Consider the following 18,685-nt stretch of genomic DNA (forward strand, 5'->3'; position numbering starts at 1 on the left):
AAAAAAATCAACAATAAATTTTACTTAGGATAACATGTAGAATAATAACTTGCCTGGGCTATTGCAATAGCTTCCTAACTGGTCTCCTCATTTCCATTCTTGCCTCCTAATACATTCTCTTCCCCAAAGCACTTAGAATAAAATCCAATTTCCTAACCTCAGCCCGCAAGGTTCTACGTGACATTGCTTAGCCAACATGGCCAAACTTACCTCCAGTCACACTTCCCAGGTTCACACTACTCCAACCATATTGGCTTTCATTTCCTTGAACTCCCCAACTTCTTTGCATTCTGGGTCTTCACATTTGCTACCCCTTGCACCTAGAAGCCCTACTGCCCTCCTTCCCCCAATACTCTCTTTGCCTGGCTAAGTCCTAGATACACTTCATGTTCTGGCTGAAGTGTTAAATCTTTAGGGAAGCCTTTTCTATTCTCTCTCCCCAGACTAGGGTTGGTTTCTCTGATAGATATTCTCAAAGAACCCATTATTTTCCTTCATAGCAGTAACAAAAAATTTGAAAATATAGGTTTATGCATTTACTTGGTTATTGTTTGTCTCCCTTGCTAAACTGTTTGCTTTGTAAGGACAGGGACCACATCTGGTTTTCTCATTGCTACATCCCCAGCACCTAACATAGTGCCAGGCATGTGGTAAGTGTTCAGTGGATATTTGTTGAAAGAATGCATAAATGAGTGAAAGAATGAATGATCGACTCCTCACCAACACTACCGGAGGTCACCGAACCAAAAAGTGAGGTAAAGAAATTCATGAAGGAGAAGGCTAATGATATGCACAATTGTGGTTTTGTCACTGACTAGGGGCCTTAAGAAACTCAAAGGCGGGTTTGGAAGCAATTAATTGTTTTCCCAAGTTGTTTGTTTTCCTTTTGTATGTTAAGGAGATGTAACCACCAGCCATCCTGAAACTGACCAAGTGAGGCACTCAAGGGAAGTGTAACCACCAGCCATCCTGAAACTGACCATGCCTCACCACAAGAGCTATGCCCATGACCTTTGCCTTATTTTTAATGCAAAGATCTCTCCAGGAGGAGCTTAGGCCTCATTATGTGGAAGCATGTTCTCCAACTGAGCCTGTGCAAGCGAATACCTGCCTCTACCTTTTGAATATTCATTCTCCAGCCAAATAAAAGTTCCTGCTTTCCTTTGTTCGGGGACACCACGACTTTGGAAATGATTCCTCATGGCCTCCTATTTGCTGCAAATGCACTTTACTTTGTGAGACAACTTCCACTGGTGTAGAGTCTTATTTAACTCACCAGGAGGCAAGCCCACTTGGTTCGGTAACAGTTTTAACTTTCAGTTCTCCCGCTAATGACCAAGATTCATTGAAAAATGCTGACAAGATAAATTTCCTTTTGTATTCTATTTTTCTACATTTGCTTTAGTGGACTATTTCTTGTTAAAGGAAGGAAGTCCTTTGAATTAGCTTAAAAACAAAACAACAATTACAACAAAGTTGTTACTTCTGAGACCAAGGACAATGAGGTAGGATGATTTGTAAATGGGTATAAATTACTGGATCACATTTCATTGTCTAGAAACTCTGTTTCATTATATAATTGATACAGTACTACATAACCAAAGCCCAATTCAAGTTGGCCTGGATATGCTCTATCCTTTCTTCTGGGGCAACTTGTACACATTCAGTCAGCTTGAGTAATAATGGTCTTTGTAATTAGGGCCAGTACATAGGAAAAAGATACATTTTCCACTGACTCACTGTTGCTCTCTAGAAAAGAAAAATATTGGTTACTGCTTAGGCTTGTTCCAGAGTTTACACTTTAGGATGTAATCTTAAATTCTTATAGTACAGCCTTTAAAAAAAGATGCTAAGAAAGCAAAGTAGGACACTCTCGATCCTACAACATCACGGACTTAAACTCACAGACACTAGCTTCCTTTCAGTTAATCTTACCCTCAACTTGTGCCCCCACAGAAGAAAGTCGTGGTGGTAATTTCACTGTCAAATTCTCTACAAAAGCTTAACACAACCACTTTTTCCAAAATCTCAGTCTTTTCCCTCTTTTTTTTTTATGGTGAGGAAGATTCGCCCTGAGTTAAGATCTGTTGCCAATCTTCCTTTTTGCTTGAGAAAGATTGTCTCTGAGCTAACGTCTGTGCCAATCTTCCTCTATTTTGTATATGGGATGCCGCCCCAGCGTGGCTTGATGAGCTGTGCGTAGGTCCACACCTGGGATCCAAACCTGTGAACCCCGGGCCACTGAAGCGGAGTGTGTGAACTTAACCACTACACCACCAAGCCAGCCCCTAGTCTTTTCCTTGTATTTGATCTAGTCACAAACTAGATGCTCAGTAGTTATAAACATAAGTAAATCTAGAAAATACCTGCTTGAGTATTTAGTCCCTTAATAGTTCACATAAAAGCAATAAATATCTTTCAGTTGTTCATCTCTTCAAAATCTACTCCCAGGTAACTCCACAATTCTACAATGATGTCTGAAGCAAAGTCACACAAGCTTTAAAATATAATTTATTCATAAATAATTCTGAAATAAACTTATGCAATACAGTACAGAAGAGACAGGGAGCATTGGCATAATTCATAAAAATAGGTATGCCCAATTAAGAATAAACACAGGAAATGAAAGGGAACAGGATTTGTAAATGTGCCACGCTTTTCTCTATATTTCTTTTAAATGTCAAGAATTTCAATTACTAAATATAAATACAGTACCCCAAAAGGCATTGTTAGTAATTATAGATACACAAAAGGAAAAATATTTTTAACCTAACTGAATCCAAACATTGAGAGCAGGACTGAGGAAGCCAAATAATACTGCGTGCTCAAGAGTTTTTCTTATTCAAGTAAAACATGTAGTTTGTATGGTGCATCAAACTATTTATAATCCTTTGCTATTTGTATATTCCAGAACAATAGTGAGAGCCTAAACAGAGAACACTCTAAATCATTTGATCAAATCAATGAAATGACAACCAAATAAACTTTTTTGGTGATAACGATGACCAATTGCTATGCAACTGATTGTATCACAGTATAATTAACTGGCTTAAGTTCTTCAGACTACTAAAATAAGTGGACCAACAATTTCATGGTCATATTTCAGTTATTTAATTGACCACATAGTAATCTAATTGGTTAACCTGCAAATTCTATCCAGCTATAACTATAAAAATGGAATAGCTTATTAGTATGAGAAAACAAAATTTCCTACCAGAGTAATAGAAATAACTATAAATGATCAGAATATCTCTATAATTGAATTTAGGCCCTCTCCGAAATATGTCAGAATATTAAAGAGAAGATAGAAAACACTAACCAATTTTTTTGAAGTTTTTTATTTTGTACCAATGCTATTTTTACCACTTTTCCTCCTTATTCATGCATTTTCAGAAGAAATTAACAAAATCCAACTCTCTCTTCAGAGTCATGGTGACTTCAAGAGTCTCAGTCTCTTGGACGTAGAAAGCTTTGCCACTGTTGCATTCCACAGGATGGGGAAGAGTTATCAACAGCTTCCTAAACAAAACAAAACAAAACAAAACAAAACAAAATAAAAACCTAGAATCAGCTTCTTAAAGTTATAGCAAGAAGATATCACTTTTAATAAGGCAATGAAAAGCAATATATACCATCAGAATGTTAGGAACCAAAAAACAATATTTAGACAGTATAAATACTGGGTCAAAAATATGCCTAAATAACACAAATAGTACACCAGTTTTGGGGCCTTAAAAATCCAAGCAGTGGTTTTAATCTCCCCACCCCGTTTTTCTAAATTGACTTCATTTTGCATTATATAAACATAGTCTCAGGCTATGTTTGGAATGTGGCTGACTGATACAAATCTGAAAATTGGAATGGTTCTATAATAATTCTGCTAGCACAACTTTAGGCTGAGTCTCTACTACAAGTGTAGTTATTGAAACTCAAGTCTGGAATGATTTCAATACCAGATCAATGAAAGTGCTTCTCTCTGCTTGCTTCTGGTTCTTTCTACTATACATTGACAAGAATTCCCTGTGAGAGACTGCTGGGTTATTTTGCAGTTTATAGCTCAGTTGCTGGATAGCTGTATGCTTTAAATGCATTTCTGGGATGAGACATCCATAATTCTGTCATAGTGGTATGAATCTGAATTATGCATGGGGTCGGCGCATGCTGGTATCTGAAGAAAATTAAATGTATGAAACACTTGTTACCTTGCATTCTCTGTAGAGAAAGCTTGAGTATCTCTATAAAAAGTGGACAGAAAAGCTCTTTTAGATGGTATAAGATCCAAATCAGCAAAGGAATCTGGTATTTTTTAGGGATACTTATTGAATACTTGTATAAAGAACTAGTATTTGAAAACAAAACCCTTGAAATCAATTGCCTCTTTACTCATTTGCAAAGACCTAAGTTCAGGAAACTGGGCTCATTAAAAGTATTTATCACACATCTCTGGAACCTAAAGGAGAAATTTTCCAAGACTCTTCTTCCAAGATATTTGGGGTAGGAGAATATTTTATTACTTCTCTCCACCTGAAGTAATGAAATCGCGATGTATTTTAATGTAGCCTGTAATATTTGGCATCTCAAAAAAAAGTCGGTGCAAAAAACGTTTAGAGTCCATATTTTTAAAGCTGTTTACAACATAGGTTGTGCTAGAGTTCGATTTGCTTTATCCCTTATTCTACAAATGATAATATATTCACTTTAAAAGGAAAGCAAAGTTCAGTGGTGGTAGCTTCATTGCACTAAAAGACAATTATAAATCAGCTGAAGAAGGAGTTCCAATGATAATGTGCACTTCTCTGTCCAGAGAGAAATAAATTCAAAAGAGACAGCGGCCATTGGAATGATCCATCTATTCCTGTATTTCTGTCTAGTCCTTAGTAGTATGGCTTCACATACTAAAATTTTGAACAATAGAAACTGTGGAACTTATTTAGGCTCTTAGGAGAAGGGAAGTATTTTTGTCTAGTCTGTTTTACTGTCTGATATCTGAACTGAGATTTATATTTAAACAAAATAAAATCTACAAATTCTTATCCATGTACAATTCATTCAAGGACAGGGCTGTGTCTTATCTTGGTGTCCCCCAAGTTTCTAGCAGAAGACTTTATAAATGTTTGTTGAGTGAATAAATAAATGAATGAAAAGCAAATAGGTCTCCACAAAATGGTATTTGAATAACTACTGTAGATTAGTACTATAAAATATGAATAAACATTTAAACCCAAATCCATCTTCCTTTACATTGATAATATATTTGCTTTTTAAGAAGCTACAGTTTAGGCACTGATAAAATGTTTATTCAGTGTTAATTTTCATTAGAAATTATTTAAATGCAAACAACAATATATGAAAGTAAAAACAAAAAAATTATCTATACGGTCAACTCTAGAGACTTACATGCTTACATTTATGTTAGAGAATTCAAGTTGTTGTTACTTGCAAGAGATTAAAAAAAAAAAGACAACCTTGTTCTGTGCATATTCACATAATGCAGTTTTTATTTTATGTAGTTAATAAATTATTTGATTTACATATCTGAGTTAAAAACAGACATGGCCTTTTTAAGGTTTCCTATTGGAGGCATAATTATTTTCAAAGAAAGTGCAGAAATAGCTACTAAGCTGCAATTCACTATTCCATTTAGAAAACTTTTTTTTGTCAATGTCTTTGAACATCAGCCGACTCTCAACTAATCTGAATTAAAGGAGCACAGCAAAGGCGAGAATAATCTAAAGCAACACTCAACCAAAAATTAGCTCATGCTTTAGAATGTGTTTTTGTTATCACATTCAAGGAATTCATGTATGATATTCTTAGAATTCACTTAGAAAAATAGTAAAACCCCATATGAAGACAAAAGTCAACAGATTCTGTGAAATTATCCGATTTCCCTTAACTTTCCTGCTTTCCATCTACTCCATGTTAGGAATCTACATGCCAAAACAACCAGTTTAAAAAAATGAAGAATTCAGTAAACCGCTTTATTTCTTTTGGTTGTATAATGTTAAATATCTGGGTTTCATTGATAATTATAATGCAGTTGACTATCATTTGATTGATATTACTAGTCAATTCAGTTAAAATGATTTCACTTATTTTCTGCCTTATAGATACATGAACAGAACGTCCTCTCACCTTTCTTGGAGCAAGTAAACATAGTGTTACAAGGTGTCAAAGTCAGAAACTAAAGAAAGTAGATGTGAATATCAATAAACTCAAAAACATGACACGTTTCCAATGATACAATTTCAGATAACAGCATGTCTCCCAAGAATGCTCAAGTGTTTAGGAAAAGTGTTAAAACCTTAATTCTACCTTTTGTCTTTTATCTTAATTGATGGATTTTTTCTTAAGAGATAGTGCATTTCTGCACTGAGCATTTAATATATAAGTAGGGTATGATCCAAATGACCTAGTGCAGCCCACATTCTATGTGGAAGAGTATCTCTTTGTGAGTCTTTCATTTAGTGGACTCTGATAGATATCTGGAATGACAGCATAGCTAGAGCAGCTGCCTAAAGATTGATGGAGACAGTGAGAACTGCTAGGGGAAGGGAAATTAACTCCATGGTGTGTAGATGTGTGTGTGCTTTTAACAAGTGCACAAATATCATGGAAGATTGACTGTTCATTTAACCAACTTTCCTTGCAAAGGTTGAATGCGTGTATAATATACAATGAAAAAATTACAATACTCCTTCAAGTGAATGGTAGAAGTAGTGAATGTAATTTTTATAACACGAGACAATTTTTTGTGAGACTACATTTTTGAAATTATGTAAGTAATGAGAAAACATTTTATATATATTCATCTGTAGATCATTTTGGGTAAATGCATCTACTGTAGAAATCAAGGTTAAGCTATGTATGTACATTGGGTTGTTTACACATAGAAATCTTTTGTACGAGGGATCTACTTTTTATTTTCTTGAAGCCCTAAGATCAACAAAGGAGAATTACAGGTACTGGTAATGGAAGGAAGAGAATGTGCCAGCAGCTTACTCCTCCCCACAGCCGGTTTGAAATGTTTATGAGTTACAGAGAAAGAACCACTGCAATCAACCAAAGTGTGTTCACTGCTATATATCCAGATGAAAAGCGAACAAACAGTGAGATATTTAGATATTTTATCTAGCACACACCAGGTTCCATCGATCCCCTTTTTATAGAGTTAGCTTTGAGAGACAGGACTGATTTATCCAGGTTTCAGGATAAACATTTTACACCAGAATTTTACTGTATGTGTTGTATTTTGGGAACATGATTTGAACCTGTGTAATGACAATTCTATTTTAAAAATATCAAAATGTTTAATTGAATTATTCCTTTATCCTATGTATTATTTTTAAATGTATTCACACAACTTGAGGATCTAGTGCTAAATTAGATGTTAGAATTTTTGTTTTAATTGATGACAAGACTTTTTTTGTTGATTTTTAGATGAATACAATCAAATTTAACCTTAGAGCCCCACATATCTAAAAAGTTTAAAGATAATGCTTCTCTGATGCTGTCACTGTACAAAAAACTACATGCAAGACTTACAATTTAAGGGATTTTTCACCTCGAGCTATTTTTCCTGACAGATAAGCAAACTATATCTGAATGTCAAGGACTGTGTTTTGGTAGTATCAACCTACTCCAAATGTATGGATGCAAAGTAGCAAAAAATCTAGGTATTTCCAAATATATTTATGTTTATATTATGTAGATCAAACATCTGAATGGCTAACTGACTTTTTTACTTTTCTTCAGACTTTAGGGATGATGCAAAATAACTATGTGCACTTTAAAAAAGAAAATTGACTAAAGATCCATCAGTATTTTAATACATTATTTTAGTTCTAAGTTTTACTCACTTATTAGGAGTACGAAGGTCAAGGATCATTTCCTGGACATCAATTTCAATTTCAGAAGTGTTCGTATTTGGCAGTTTAATTTTAACCTGAAAGAGAAAATCAGAAGAAAAATACTGTTGTCTTGAAGAACAGTTAATTTGAAGAGTGTAAGAAAATATGGCGAAATGAGAATTAATATTCATTAAGTGCCAACTGTGCCAGGCTATGCTATTTCCTCATAACAATCTTGAGAAGCAGAGATTATTATCCCTATTTTATAAATGGAGAAACTGAGACACAGAGAAATTTAGTGAGTGGCCCAAGGACAATCATCTATAATTTGACTAGCATCTATCTGACTCCAATGTTGTATAGAACTTTGGTTACTTGTCTATAACTTTCATTGTCTGAAGGTGCATACCAGTGCACCTCCTAGAGTTGGGGACCTTCAACTGCCTTAATAATAGCGGGCACTTTGCATAAAAAATGGTTAGTTCTCACGTTGAGTGTGGGTTGGTGATTCCATCTTGTAGTCTCCTGGTATAAACTCCCATACCACATTTCCTAGAGAAATATAGGAGTCTAGAAAAGTTGTTAACATAACAAAAGAGAAATAACAATATGACCCTTATCCAAAAAAAATGAGACTATTGGTTTGGTAAGATTTACTTAAAAATATCTCATTTCAATTACCACATGACCTAGCAAGTCCACTCCTGGGTATATACTTAAAAGTATTAATAACAGGTTTTCAAACAAAAACATGTACATAATGTTTTTGTCCACAGCAGCATTATTCATAATAGCCAAAAGGCGCAAATAACCCAAATGTGCATCAAGTGATGAATGGATAGCCAAACTGTGGTATAACCATACAGTAGAATATTATTCAGCCATAAAAAGGAATGAAGTGCTATTACATGGATGAACCTTGAAAGCATTAAGCTAAGTGAAAGAAGCCAGGCACATAAAGCCACATATTATAGAATTCTGTTTATGTGAAATATCCAGAATAGGCAAATCCATAGAGACTGAAAACAGATTGGTGGTTGCCAGAGGCTGGGGAGGGAGTAAAGAGGAGCGACTGTTCAATGAGTATGGATTTCCTTTTGAGTTGATGAAAATGTTCTGGAATTAGGTATTGGTGATGATTGCACAACATTGTGAATGTACTAAATGTCACTAACAGTAAATTTTATATGATGTATTTTACCACATGTATATGTGTATTTTACAACATGTATATGTGTATTTTACCACAATACCGAGTCTCATTTCTCACTCTAATTTAATTAATTATCTTTTTGAGAGAAGTTGATGATCTATCTATCTACCTATTTATCTATTCTATCTATCTGAGATAACGTGGCATATGGTTTCCATAAACAAAGAAAAAACAATCTAAGTTTAAGGTAAATTATGAAGTATTCTCTAAAACGAGCTAGAAGACTTGAAATATTGGACATCTGATGATTTTAGATCTGGAATGGCAAGGATAAAAGCAATAAGTCACGAGGGAAATAGATATCAAATAAGTAATGGGAAAAAATGGAATTCCTTTTAGGAAGCCTAAAGTAAGCAATAGTGTTTTTGCAATATAAAGTATGTGGACTAATACACGTCTGTGAGTTATATTTTACTTTATTAAAGCTGTATATAAAAATACTTGTAAGTAGAGCTCTAGAGCCCCTACTATCTAAATATATCCTATGGTTAATATTTTCATTAAACAAAGAATTACCTCCTAATTTATATTTTGAAAATTCAAATCTTCATAATTAGAGATGCTTTAAGTGAGAGAAATAGAATATTTCTCAAAGAGGTAGTTATAGGTGCTCTACCTCAAAGTAAATGAGCATTCTATCGGACAAAGAAAGATTCATTTTTGCTGTAATAATATTCAGATCTGACAGTCAAATTTAGATGTCCTTTAGTTGCAGGATGATTCATGTCACCTGGACCAAGGGATATATATATTTGTTTCTATAGTCTGAAACATTTAGATCTTTCCAGGAAAACGATTATTTCCCCAGGGTTGAAATGACATTTGAGGAAGGAAAAAAATTATGACTTACGTGAAATTTAGAGACAACTTTTGGGTGGAACGTCAAAGTGGTTCTTAAAATCATTTGCAACTCCAGTGAAGAGGTATTCAGAAACAACTCACTAATTTTTCCTCTTGAGGAAATTAAAATTGTGTACTAAAATGGTTTCAGAGGAGGGACAGGAAAAGGAATAAATTAAGTGGAATGGTACACATTAATATCTCATAAGATAGAAGATTCAATGAGGAATCTTAATCGAAAAACTCCTCCTGAAACATGAGTCAGACTTCTTTAGAAATACTTTTAATGAATTCCTGGAAAACAGACATGATTATTTATTGACTTCTAACTGATTGTACCCAAGACCTAACTTGTCCAACATTAGTAAATACAGTGTGTCACTGACAAGCAATTAAATGGATTGATGTTCTTCTCTTTACATAGGAGGCAAATTGAATTTATTTCAAAGAATAAATTATTTTAATAGGTAAACTAAGGAAAACTGCTAAAAATTTCATTAGGAAACCTTCAACCTTTCGAGACCTCAACTTCTAGAGTCAAACTTGGGTTTGAATTCTGATTCTGTCACTATTGGTTCTTTATTGTTTATTAGTTATCTACTGTTGCATAACAAAAACCAATTACACCTCCCCCCAGTTTATGGCTCAAAACCACAATAAACATTTATTATCTCACATATTTTCCGTGGGTTAGGAATTTGGGAGCGGCTTAGCTAAGTAGTTCTGGCTTAGGGTCTATCATGAGGTTGTAGTCAAGACATTGGCTGGAGCTGCAGACTTCTGAAGGCTTTATTGGGGCTAGAGGGTCTGCATCCAAGATGGCTTACTCACATGGCTGTTGGCAGGAGGCCTCAGTTCTTCACCACATGTACTTCTCCATAGGGCTTAGGGCTGCTTGAGTGTCCTTATGACACAACAGCTGTCTTCTCCCCAGAGTGAATGATTCAAAAGAGCAAGGCAGAAGCAATGCTTTTTTCTTTTTTAACATAGCCTCAGAAATTATACTTTTTCATTTCTGTAATAACTTATTGGTTATACAGGTCAGCCCTATTCGTTGTGAGAGGGAACTACACAAGGGAAGACTATCAGGAGGTGGGAATCACTGGGGGCCATCTTGTAGGCTGGCTACCACAGTACCCATCATTAACTTCAGTTCAAACCTCTGCCTTCTGGCCTTGTGAATGAAAAGTAAAAGGGAAAAAGTCCACTAATTTAAAGTTTATGAGTTCCCTTCTTCCCACTTTCAGCTTCTCTTCAGGCAAGTAGTCCAAACTACTCACTTAGTCTCTCTCTGGGAATTCACTTTGGGGCTTCCTTGGATAGGTAAAGGTACGTCAAATTGCTTATAAATTGTTTTCATAGTCTTTCATTTATTCTCTTCTATGAGTTGTAACAGAGCTGGCTTAATATACCAAAGCCTTGCGGAGGAGGGTCACCAACGCAGGATTATCATTTTGAGTTTTAAATTTCCTCTTTCTTGTCTTGTTCTTATGATAGATTTATATGACAAGATGCTTCCTAGAGAGATCATATTCCTATAATCTTTGAGTGATTAATACATGTTTCCCAGCTCTTCATATAAGTGTCTATGATCATATTATAAGATGTTTGAAAATTAAAATGAGAAGGCCAAATAGCAAGTGTTCCATAGAGGTCATCCATTTTTAGGTTTTCTCTTGAATTGTCACTTCCTGACTACCAGAACAGAAGAATATATGAAACATATCTCATATGTAACTTGGCCAGTCTATGCCATTTACTGAAATTTCAGTGAACCTTAAGATATACTGAAGGGTTTGGACTGACACTTTGGAAGATATTCTTATTTAATTTATGGGTTCTAGATATTTAAAAACATTTTTATTTGACAGAAATACAGCAACCACCACCAATATACTATTTGATTCTTAGCAAGGAAGTTAAGACTATTTGAGTTTCCTTTTGAAAGTTAACATTAGGAAATTTTGATTAACAGAAAAATTTTGGGTAGGTCTCATTTTTAATTGCTTCAGTGATTTAATTTCCCATTGTTTAACTATGGAAGCACATGTGAGATATTTTTTCAACTGCAGCCATACTAGGTATTTTATAAAAACTCTCAAGAGCAATGTAATCTGTGGGAAAATGAAAAAAAAAATTAAAGGTGATTGATCCCCGACTTTGAAGTTGTATAAATATTTATCTCTTAAAAATAAAAACAGAGAGGTATGTGTTCTCCAAATCTAGGGCATAAACCAATAGATATATTTTTAAATTAATAGATAAATTTTCTGTAATGTTACCATTTTGAAACATTCCAGGGGGCTGGCCCCATGGCTTAGCGGTTAAGTGTGTGCACTCCGCTACTGGCGGCCCGTATTCGGATCCTGGGCGCACACCGACGCACCACTTCTCCGGCCATGCTGAGGCAGCATCCCACATACAGCAACTAGAAGGATGTGCAACTATGACATACAACCATCTGCTGGGGCTTTGGGGAAAAAAAGGAGGAAGATTGGCAATAGATGTTAGCTCAGGGCCAGTCTTCCTCAACAAAAAGAGGAGGATTGGCATCGATGTTAGCTCAGGGCTGATCTTCCTCACACACACAAAAATAAAATAAAATAAAATAAACTTTAAAAGAAAAAAAAAGAAAGAAACATTCCAGTACTATATTGCCATGCCTGTCTTATAAGATCATAGAAGCATGACTTTTCTCCTCTCACAGGAGTTAAGAGGTAGCTCAGCTCATTCTGGAGTAAGACCACTCATCTACAAGACCTCCATACTTCTATTCGCACCCACACTCACCCCCAAACACTCACAGCCTCACCACCACTAGCTGTCTTGAGACTACCAAAACTAAATTCATTATACTTTTATCTCTGTCAACAAACACAAGAAGCCTCAGATTCCCAAGTCCTTCCTTATCACCTAATAATTACCATCTGGATCTTCATATCTCCTATTTTGTTTCCATTTCCTACCCCTTATCAACTCATGACACCCTTCCATTAGGTCCTCTGGAACACATAGTACATCATCCCTTACTGCATAAGCCTCTTTGAATATTCTCTTCCAACTTCTTAGTCTAACTGAAATCTGAATCTCCCTTGATGACACTGCTTCCCTTATAGTCTTCTCAACTAGTGCCTGTTTTTTACTTTTTCTCTCCCATTCCCCTTATATCACTGATCCTGCCCTTTCTCTCCAGCTTTTTGAAATAAATCTCATGTCTTCACACTATACCACCAATTACCCACCTTGTTGCAATCATCCACCAATTCCTGAGTCACACACCCCCACCCTGATTTCTGTAAGAATAGTTCTTTGTTCTCTATTGATATTTCTAACATTAACTTTTGTCTTAAATCTTGGTGATTTAAATATCCACTTAGATAACTTTTCCTAAACATTCTAGCCTCACTTCTTCATCTCCTTTAAGTCTTTGCACAAATATTGCCTTCTCAGAGAGGCCTTCCCTGACCACATTATTTAAAATTGCTGCCACTACCAACCCTAGTATTCCCTATCACTTCTCCTTGTTCTTTTCCCCTCCATAGCATTTATCACCTTCCAATGTATAGTAAGATTTATGCGTTTATTTTGTTCATTTATATTTCCCATTAGAAGGTATGCTCTTTGAGGGAGGTGATATTTGTGTTTTGTTTACAGTATCTTCAGTGCTTAGAATAGTACCTGGCACATCGTAGGCACTCAATAAATATTTGATGAGTAAATGAATAAATAAGTGAATGCAAGGATGGTTCAGTATTAAGAAATTCAATATAGTTTACCAATAGATCAAAAGTAAAAATATCATACGATCGCCATAAGTGTTAAAAAGGCATTTGATCCAATTCATCATCCATTCTTGCTTAGAACTCTTAATAAAATCAGAATAGATGAATAGTTCCTTAACACACAACCCAAAAGTCAGTATCAGGCTGAATGAGGAAACACTAGGAACATTTTAATTAAAGTGAGAAATAAGAAATAATGACCAATATTTACTACTATTATGTAACGTAGTTCTGGAGGTACTAACTGATGCAATTAAACAAAGAAATAGGAAGTAAAACCATCATTATCTGAGGGAAGAACATTCCAAGTAGAATGAACAGCAAGGAATCAGGAGATGACATATTGAAGGATCAGAAAGAAGGCCAGGGTGGCTAGAACATAATGAACAAGGCAAAAAATGTGGCATTAAATGAAATTGAAAAAGTAGGTAAGGGTCAGATGATATAGAGCCTCATAGGTCAAGATAAAGAGTTTGGATTTTGTTCTAAGTGCAATAGGAAGCCACTGAGAGTTCTGAGCAAAGAAGTGACGTGATCTGATTTACTTTTTAAAAGAATCTCTTTAGACACTGAAGAAAGGCTGCAAGGAAGCAAGAGTGGAAGGAGGGAAATGACTCAGGAGGGAATCATAATGGTCCAGATGAGAAATGATGGTGGTTTGGAATATGATGTAGTTGTGTTGGTAATGTAAATTAGATGGATTTAGAATATATTTTGAAAGTAGAGCCAACAAGACTTGCTGATGGATTACATATGAGATATAAAGAAAAGAGGAATGAGGGATGATTTAGTTTTTTAGCTTGGGCAATTGGGTGAATGTCATTGCCATTTCCTGAGATGAGGAAGATCAATGAGAAAGAGGTTTGGGAAAGACAATTAGGAGTTCTGTTTTGGACATGTTAGGTTTGAGTTGCCTATTAAATAAGTGGGAGATGATGTCAAGTAAGCAGTTGGCTATATGAACCTGAAGCTCATGGGAGAGGTCAAGACTAGATTGATAAATAGTATTTAAAGCCATGGGACTAGATGGGAAGAGAATAGAGAAAAAAAGACAGGGGCCGGCCCCATGGCTTAGCGGTTAAGTGCACGTGCTCCGCTGCTGGCGGCCCGGGTTCGGATCCCAGGCATGCACCGACGCACCGCTTCTCCGGCCATGCTGAGGCCACGTCCCACATACAGCAACTAGAAGGATGTGCAACTATGACATACAACTATCTACTGGGGCTTTGGGGGAAAAAAAAGGAGGAGGACTGGCAATAGATGTTAGCTCAGAGCTGGTCTTCCTCAGCAAAAAGAGGAGGATTAGCACAGATGTTAGCTCAGGGCTGATCTTCCTCACAAAAAAAAAAAAGAAAAAAAGACATAAGTCTTTTTCAGAGACCTAGAGCACTTCAGGCAGGAGAGGAAGAGCCAGTGATTTGGGACCAATGGCGATGAGGAATGCCCAGTGATTTTTGAGGAAAACCAAGAGAGAGTGGGTCATTAAAGTAAAGAGAAAAACATGTTTCAAGAAGGAGGGAGCAATTAACGGTGGAATACTGCTGAGTGGCTACCCTCATATCTTCAGTCTCTCTTATTCTATTTCTGTGCAGGACACCTCTTCATTTTTCAGGATTGTCCCTCTTATTGCAAGATTTAGAGCATCACTAGCCCCTGAGTACTAAATGCCAATACATCCTGTAACCAAAAATGCCTCCATCCATTTCTAAAAGTCCCCTTGGGGCCCATACCACAACTACGTTTTTTACTCTTTGTTCATTAGCTCTAGTGACACACAGTAGGCACTCAACAAATATTACATGAATAAATAAATGGATCCTTGTCGTCAACTGAAAAATATTCTTAAGTGTCTTCTTACTAAAAAAAAACCCCTAAATTCTGCTGCTTCTTCAACAACCATCTCCTCTCTCTCTTCCCCTTCTCTGCTAGACTTCCTCAGAGAACAATCTATGTTTACTGCCTTTTCTTCCTCACTTCCTATTCACTTCTCAGATTTCTTCAATCTGGTGTTGGCCCCTGCCATGCCACTGACGCTGCTCTCTTCCAAAGGTCACCAAAGACTTCTTACTTGATGGATCTAAAAGTTCCTTCTGCACCCTAATCCTGCTTTGCTTCTCTACATCAGTAGATACTATTATGATTTCCCCCCATCTCTGAATATCCTTCTCAGTTTCTCTTCCTTTATCCATCCTTCAAATATTGGTATTTTCTAGGGTCAATCTGTGAATCTGCTTGCATGGATACAGAAGTTTCTGCCAGTTCTGGTTCAAGGATTCCGGACCATGTGATTCAGATATTTTGATGAAACTTCTTCAAAATGACATCATCAAATGTAAAATTACTGATTTTTATTACCAAGTAATATGTATAAAAACATCTTTCAGGGAGCCGGCCCTGTCGCGTAGAGGTTAAGTGCGCGTGCTCTGCTGCTGGTGGCCTGGATTCGGATCTGGGGTGCGCACCGATGCACCGCTTGTCAGGCCATGCTTTGGCAGCGTCCCATACAAAGTGGAGGAAGATGGGCACAGATGTTAGCCCAGGGCCAGTCTTCCTCAGCAAAAAGAGGAGGATTGGCATCGATGTTAGCTCAGGGCTGATCTTCCTCACACACACACAAAAAAATATTTCACTCTTATTTCATCCCTGAACTTAAGCCCATCTCAAACTGTCTCTCCTCTCTATGTCTCTCTCTCTCTCTCTTTCTCATTATGGGGAACTTTTATTTTCAACTCTACTAATTTTGGTATTATTTAAAGTTTTAAATATATATATACCTTTCATAATCAGAAATATATTGTCTATAAAATTAGATTAGCTTTTAAGAGGGTATTTATCCCCACCATCATTATGAAAGAATGTTAGGATATTAACTATAAATGTATGTATATTGCTGAGAGAACCATTAGAAATTTAATTGAAGGTTTACTGTGCTGCCTGGAGCCTATAATAAGGAATTGTATTACAGCTCAAATATCCTTCTCCCTGCAATACAGTCTGATATATAACCAATCAAATAAAGTTAGCATAATCAGAAAGCCTACAAAAAAAAGGTGTTCATCCTCTAGAATTTTAAATAGAAAACAGAATCCATTCCATAATCAAGCAGCCAAATCTATTTATTCATTAAAAGTAAGCAAATATGACGGTTTTAACCTTAAGAGAGAAATCAGGATTTGAGAAGCAGACCATTTAAGAAACAAGTGAATTCTCAGAGGATGGCAGACACTTTGCTCTGAACGATTGATAGCCCTTTCTGAGTTGAATTCATGTGATAAACATGTGACTTCTGGTTGCGTCTGCCAGGTGGTGATTGACTCCTACACCATCCCTGATTCTCACTCTATTCTCATTGAGATTTAGAGATGGAGTAAGGCTCATATCCCGGTGAGGAGATGACGATGAAAAAAAAAACGAGGCTTCTTTTTTAGGTCACATCAGAACGTCCCTTTATCAGTACAGATCCGTTCAAGTAGGAGCACCAAAATACTATGTATCCATTGAAGCTCAAAAAGAGTAAAAAACTATCTGGAGGCTGCTTTTCCCCTCTCCTAGAACAAATGATGGGCCATTTGGCAGAATATCAGTAAGCCTAGCCCCATTCATTTTTGGATTTTAGAGACAGTCTGCTGTTCAACACCCATGGGTGAAAATGGGAATCCACTGACCTACTTCCCCACTGCACCTATCCCCCTTCCCGCTACATACAGTCCTATGGGGAAGCCAGGCTATCTCCCTATATATCTTTGCTACCTCAAGTTCTTTTTTTCCACATTCCCCAACTGGCACCCAAGAGGTTAGTACTTCAGTCAGCCCTGTTTCTCAGGGGTAGGCAGGTTCCCATTCTTTCCTATCTTGTTTCTATGACAGCTTTTTGGCTTCCCCCATCATCGTTCATATCTCTAAAGCAATGCCACAATCCCAACCTCACTTCATTGATCCAATTCCTCTTGGTTTTCAATATCTGGCCTGGAACTGGAGTGAGAATTCACAATGCCTCTGTTTGAACTCTGTCTCTGATTGTTGACCCTATCCCAAGGGCCACCTATTCTGTTCCCATTTCATCCCATTTCTGCAAGTTTCCTAGTATTCCTCTCAACACCTCCCCCTCTCCACACATACACATGTTACCTAAAATCAGCTCTACTTCATTCCAAGCCTGATGCAAACCAGCACTCTGTGGTAGTATACAAGTATTCTAACCCCTGTAGAGAGCAAACACCAACTCTGCAAATCAACATCTCCTGTCCCTGTCTTTGAGTTCCCCATAGATTTGTATTTCTAACTGCCTACTGGACACTTCCAACAAGATTTCCTACAGGCACTTCAAATTCAATATAACCAAAACTTAATATTTTTCTCCTAGAATTTCATCTTTCTTTTGCATTCCATACCTGATCCCCACAACACAAACAAAACCACCATTCCTTTACTCTCATTCCAAAAGTAATAGATGGTAATTATAAAAAATATGAAAAATTCAAATGAGAAAAAATAAATAAAAACCATCTCTAAGACTACCATCCAGAGATAAACCACTTTACATTCCTGTATCTTGATTAATGCCATCACCATTCACCTTATCACCCAAGCTAGAAGTCTCACTCCTGTTTCTCCCTTACATACCACATTAGACCACTTTCTAAATCCTATCAATGCTACCTCCAAAATGTCTACTGAGGCCATGCTTTTCTATCCCCATTGCCACAGTCCAGGCTCTTCTCTCATCTGAACTAGTGCAAGTGTCTATCAACTGGTTTTCCTACCACCAGTCTCTCAATCTCACACTCATCTCCTACCATAACCTCCACCAAATTCTCCATCATAATCTGCCACTAGAGTTGTTCTGAAATGTGCATCTAATCATTTAACTTGCCTGCTTTAACATGTTTAGTAACTCTGATGACCACAAAATAAAGTCCAAATTTCATGCTGCCTTAGTCTGCTTGGGCTGCCATAACAAAATACTATAGACTGGAAGTCTGTGCATGCCAGACATGTCA

At 36.5% G+C, this 18,685-nt stretch overlaps 1 protein-coding gene across 1 annotated transcript in view; it reads right to left on the minus strand.

Moving 5' to 3' along the window:
• Nucleotides 1–2,488: 2,488 nt before the first annotated feature.
• DNAAF6 (dynein axonemal assembly factor 6) overlaps nucleotides 2,489–18,685 on the minus strand; it is a 36,910-nt gene continuing 20,713 nt past the window's right edge. Inside the window, exons 6-7 of the mRNA XM_004440452.2 lie at nucleotides 7,860–7,945; nucleotides 2,489–3,519 (exon numbers count right to left, since the gene is read on the minus strand). Of these exons, the coding sequence (XP_004440509.2) occupies nucleotides 3,390–3,519; nucleotides 7,860–7,945 (216 nt within the window). The 3' untranslated portion in view covers nucleotides 2,489–3,389. The remainder of the gene's footprint in view (nucleotides 3,520–7,859; nucleotides 7,946–18,685) is intronic.

Source organism: Ceratotherium simum, chromosome X, assembly GCF_057802395.1.
Source record: "Ceratotherium simum simum isolate JZ-2026a chromosome X, ASM5780239v1, whole genome shotgun sequence".
NCBI classification, from domain to species: Eukaryota; Metazoa; Chordata; class Mammalia; order Perissodactyla; family Rhinocerotidae; genus Ceratotherium; species Ceratotherium simum.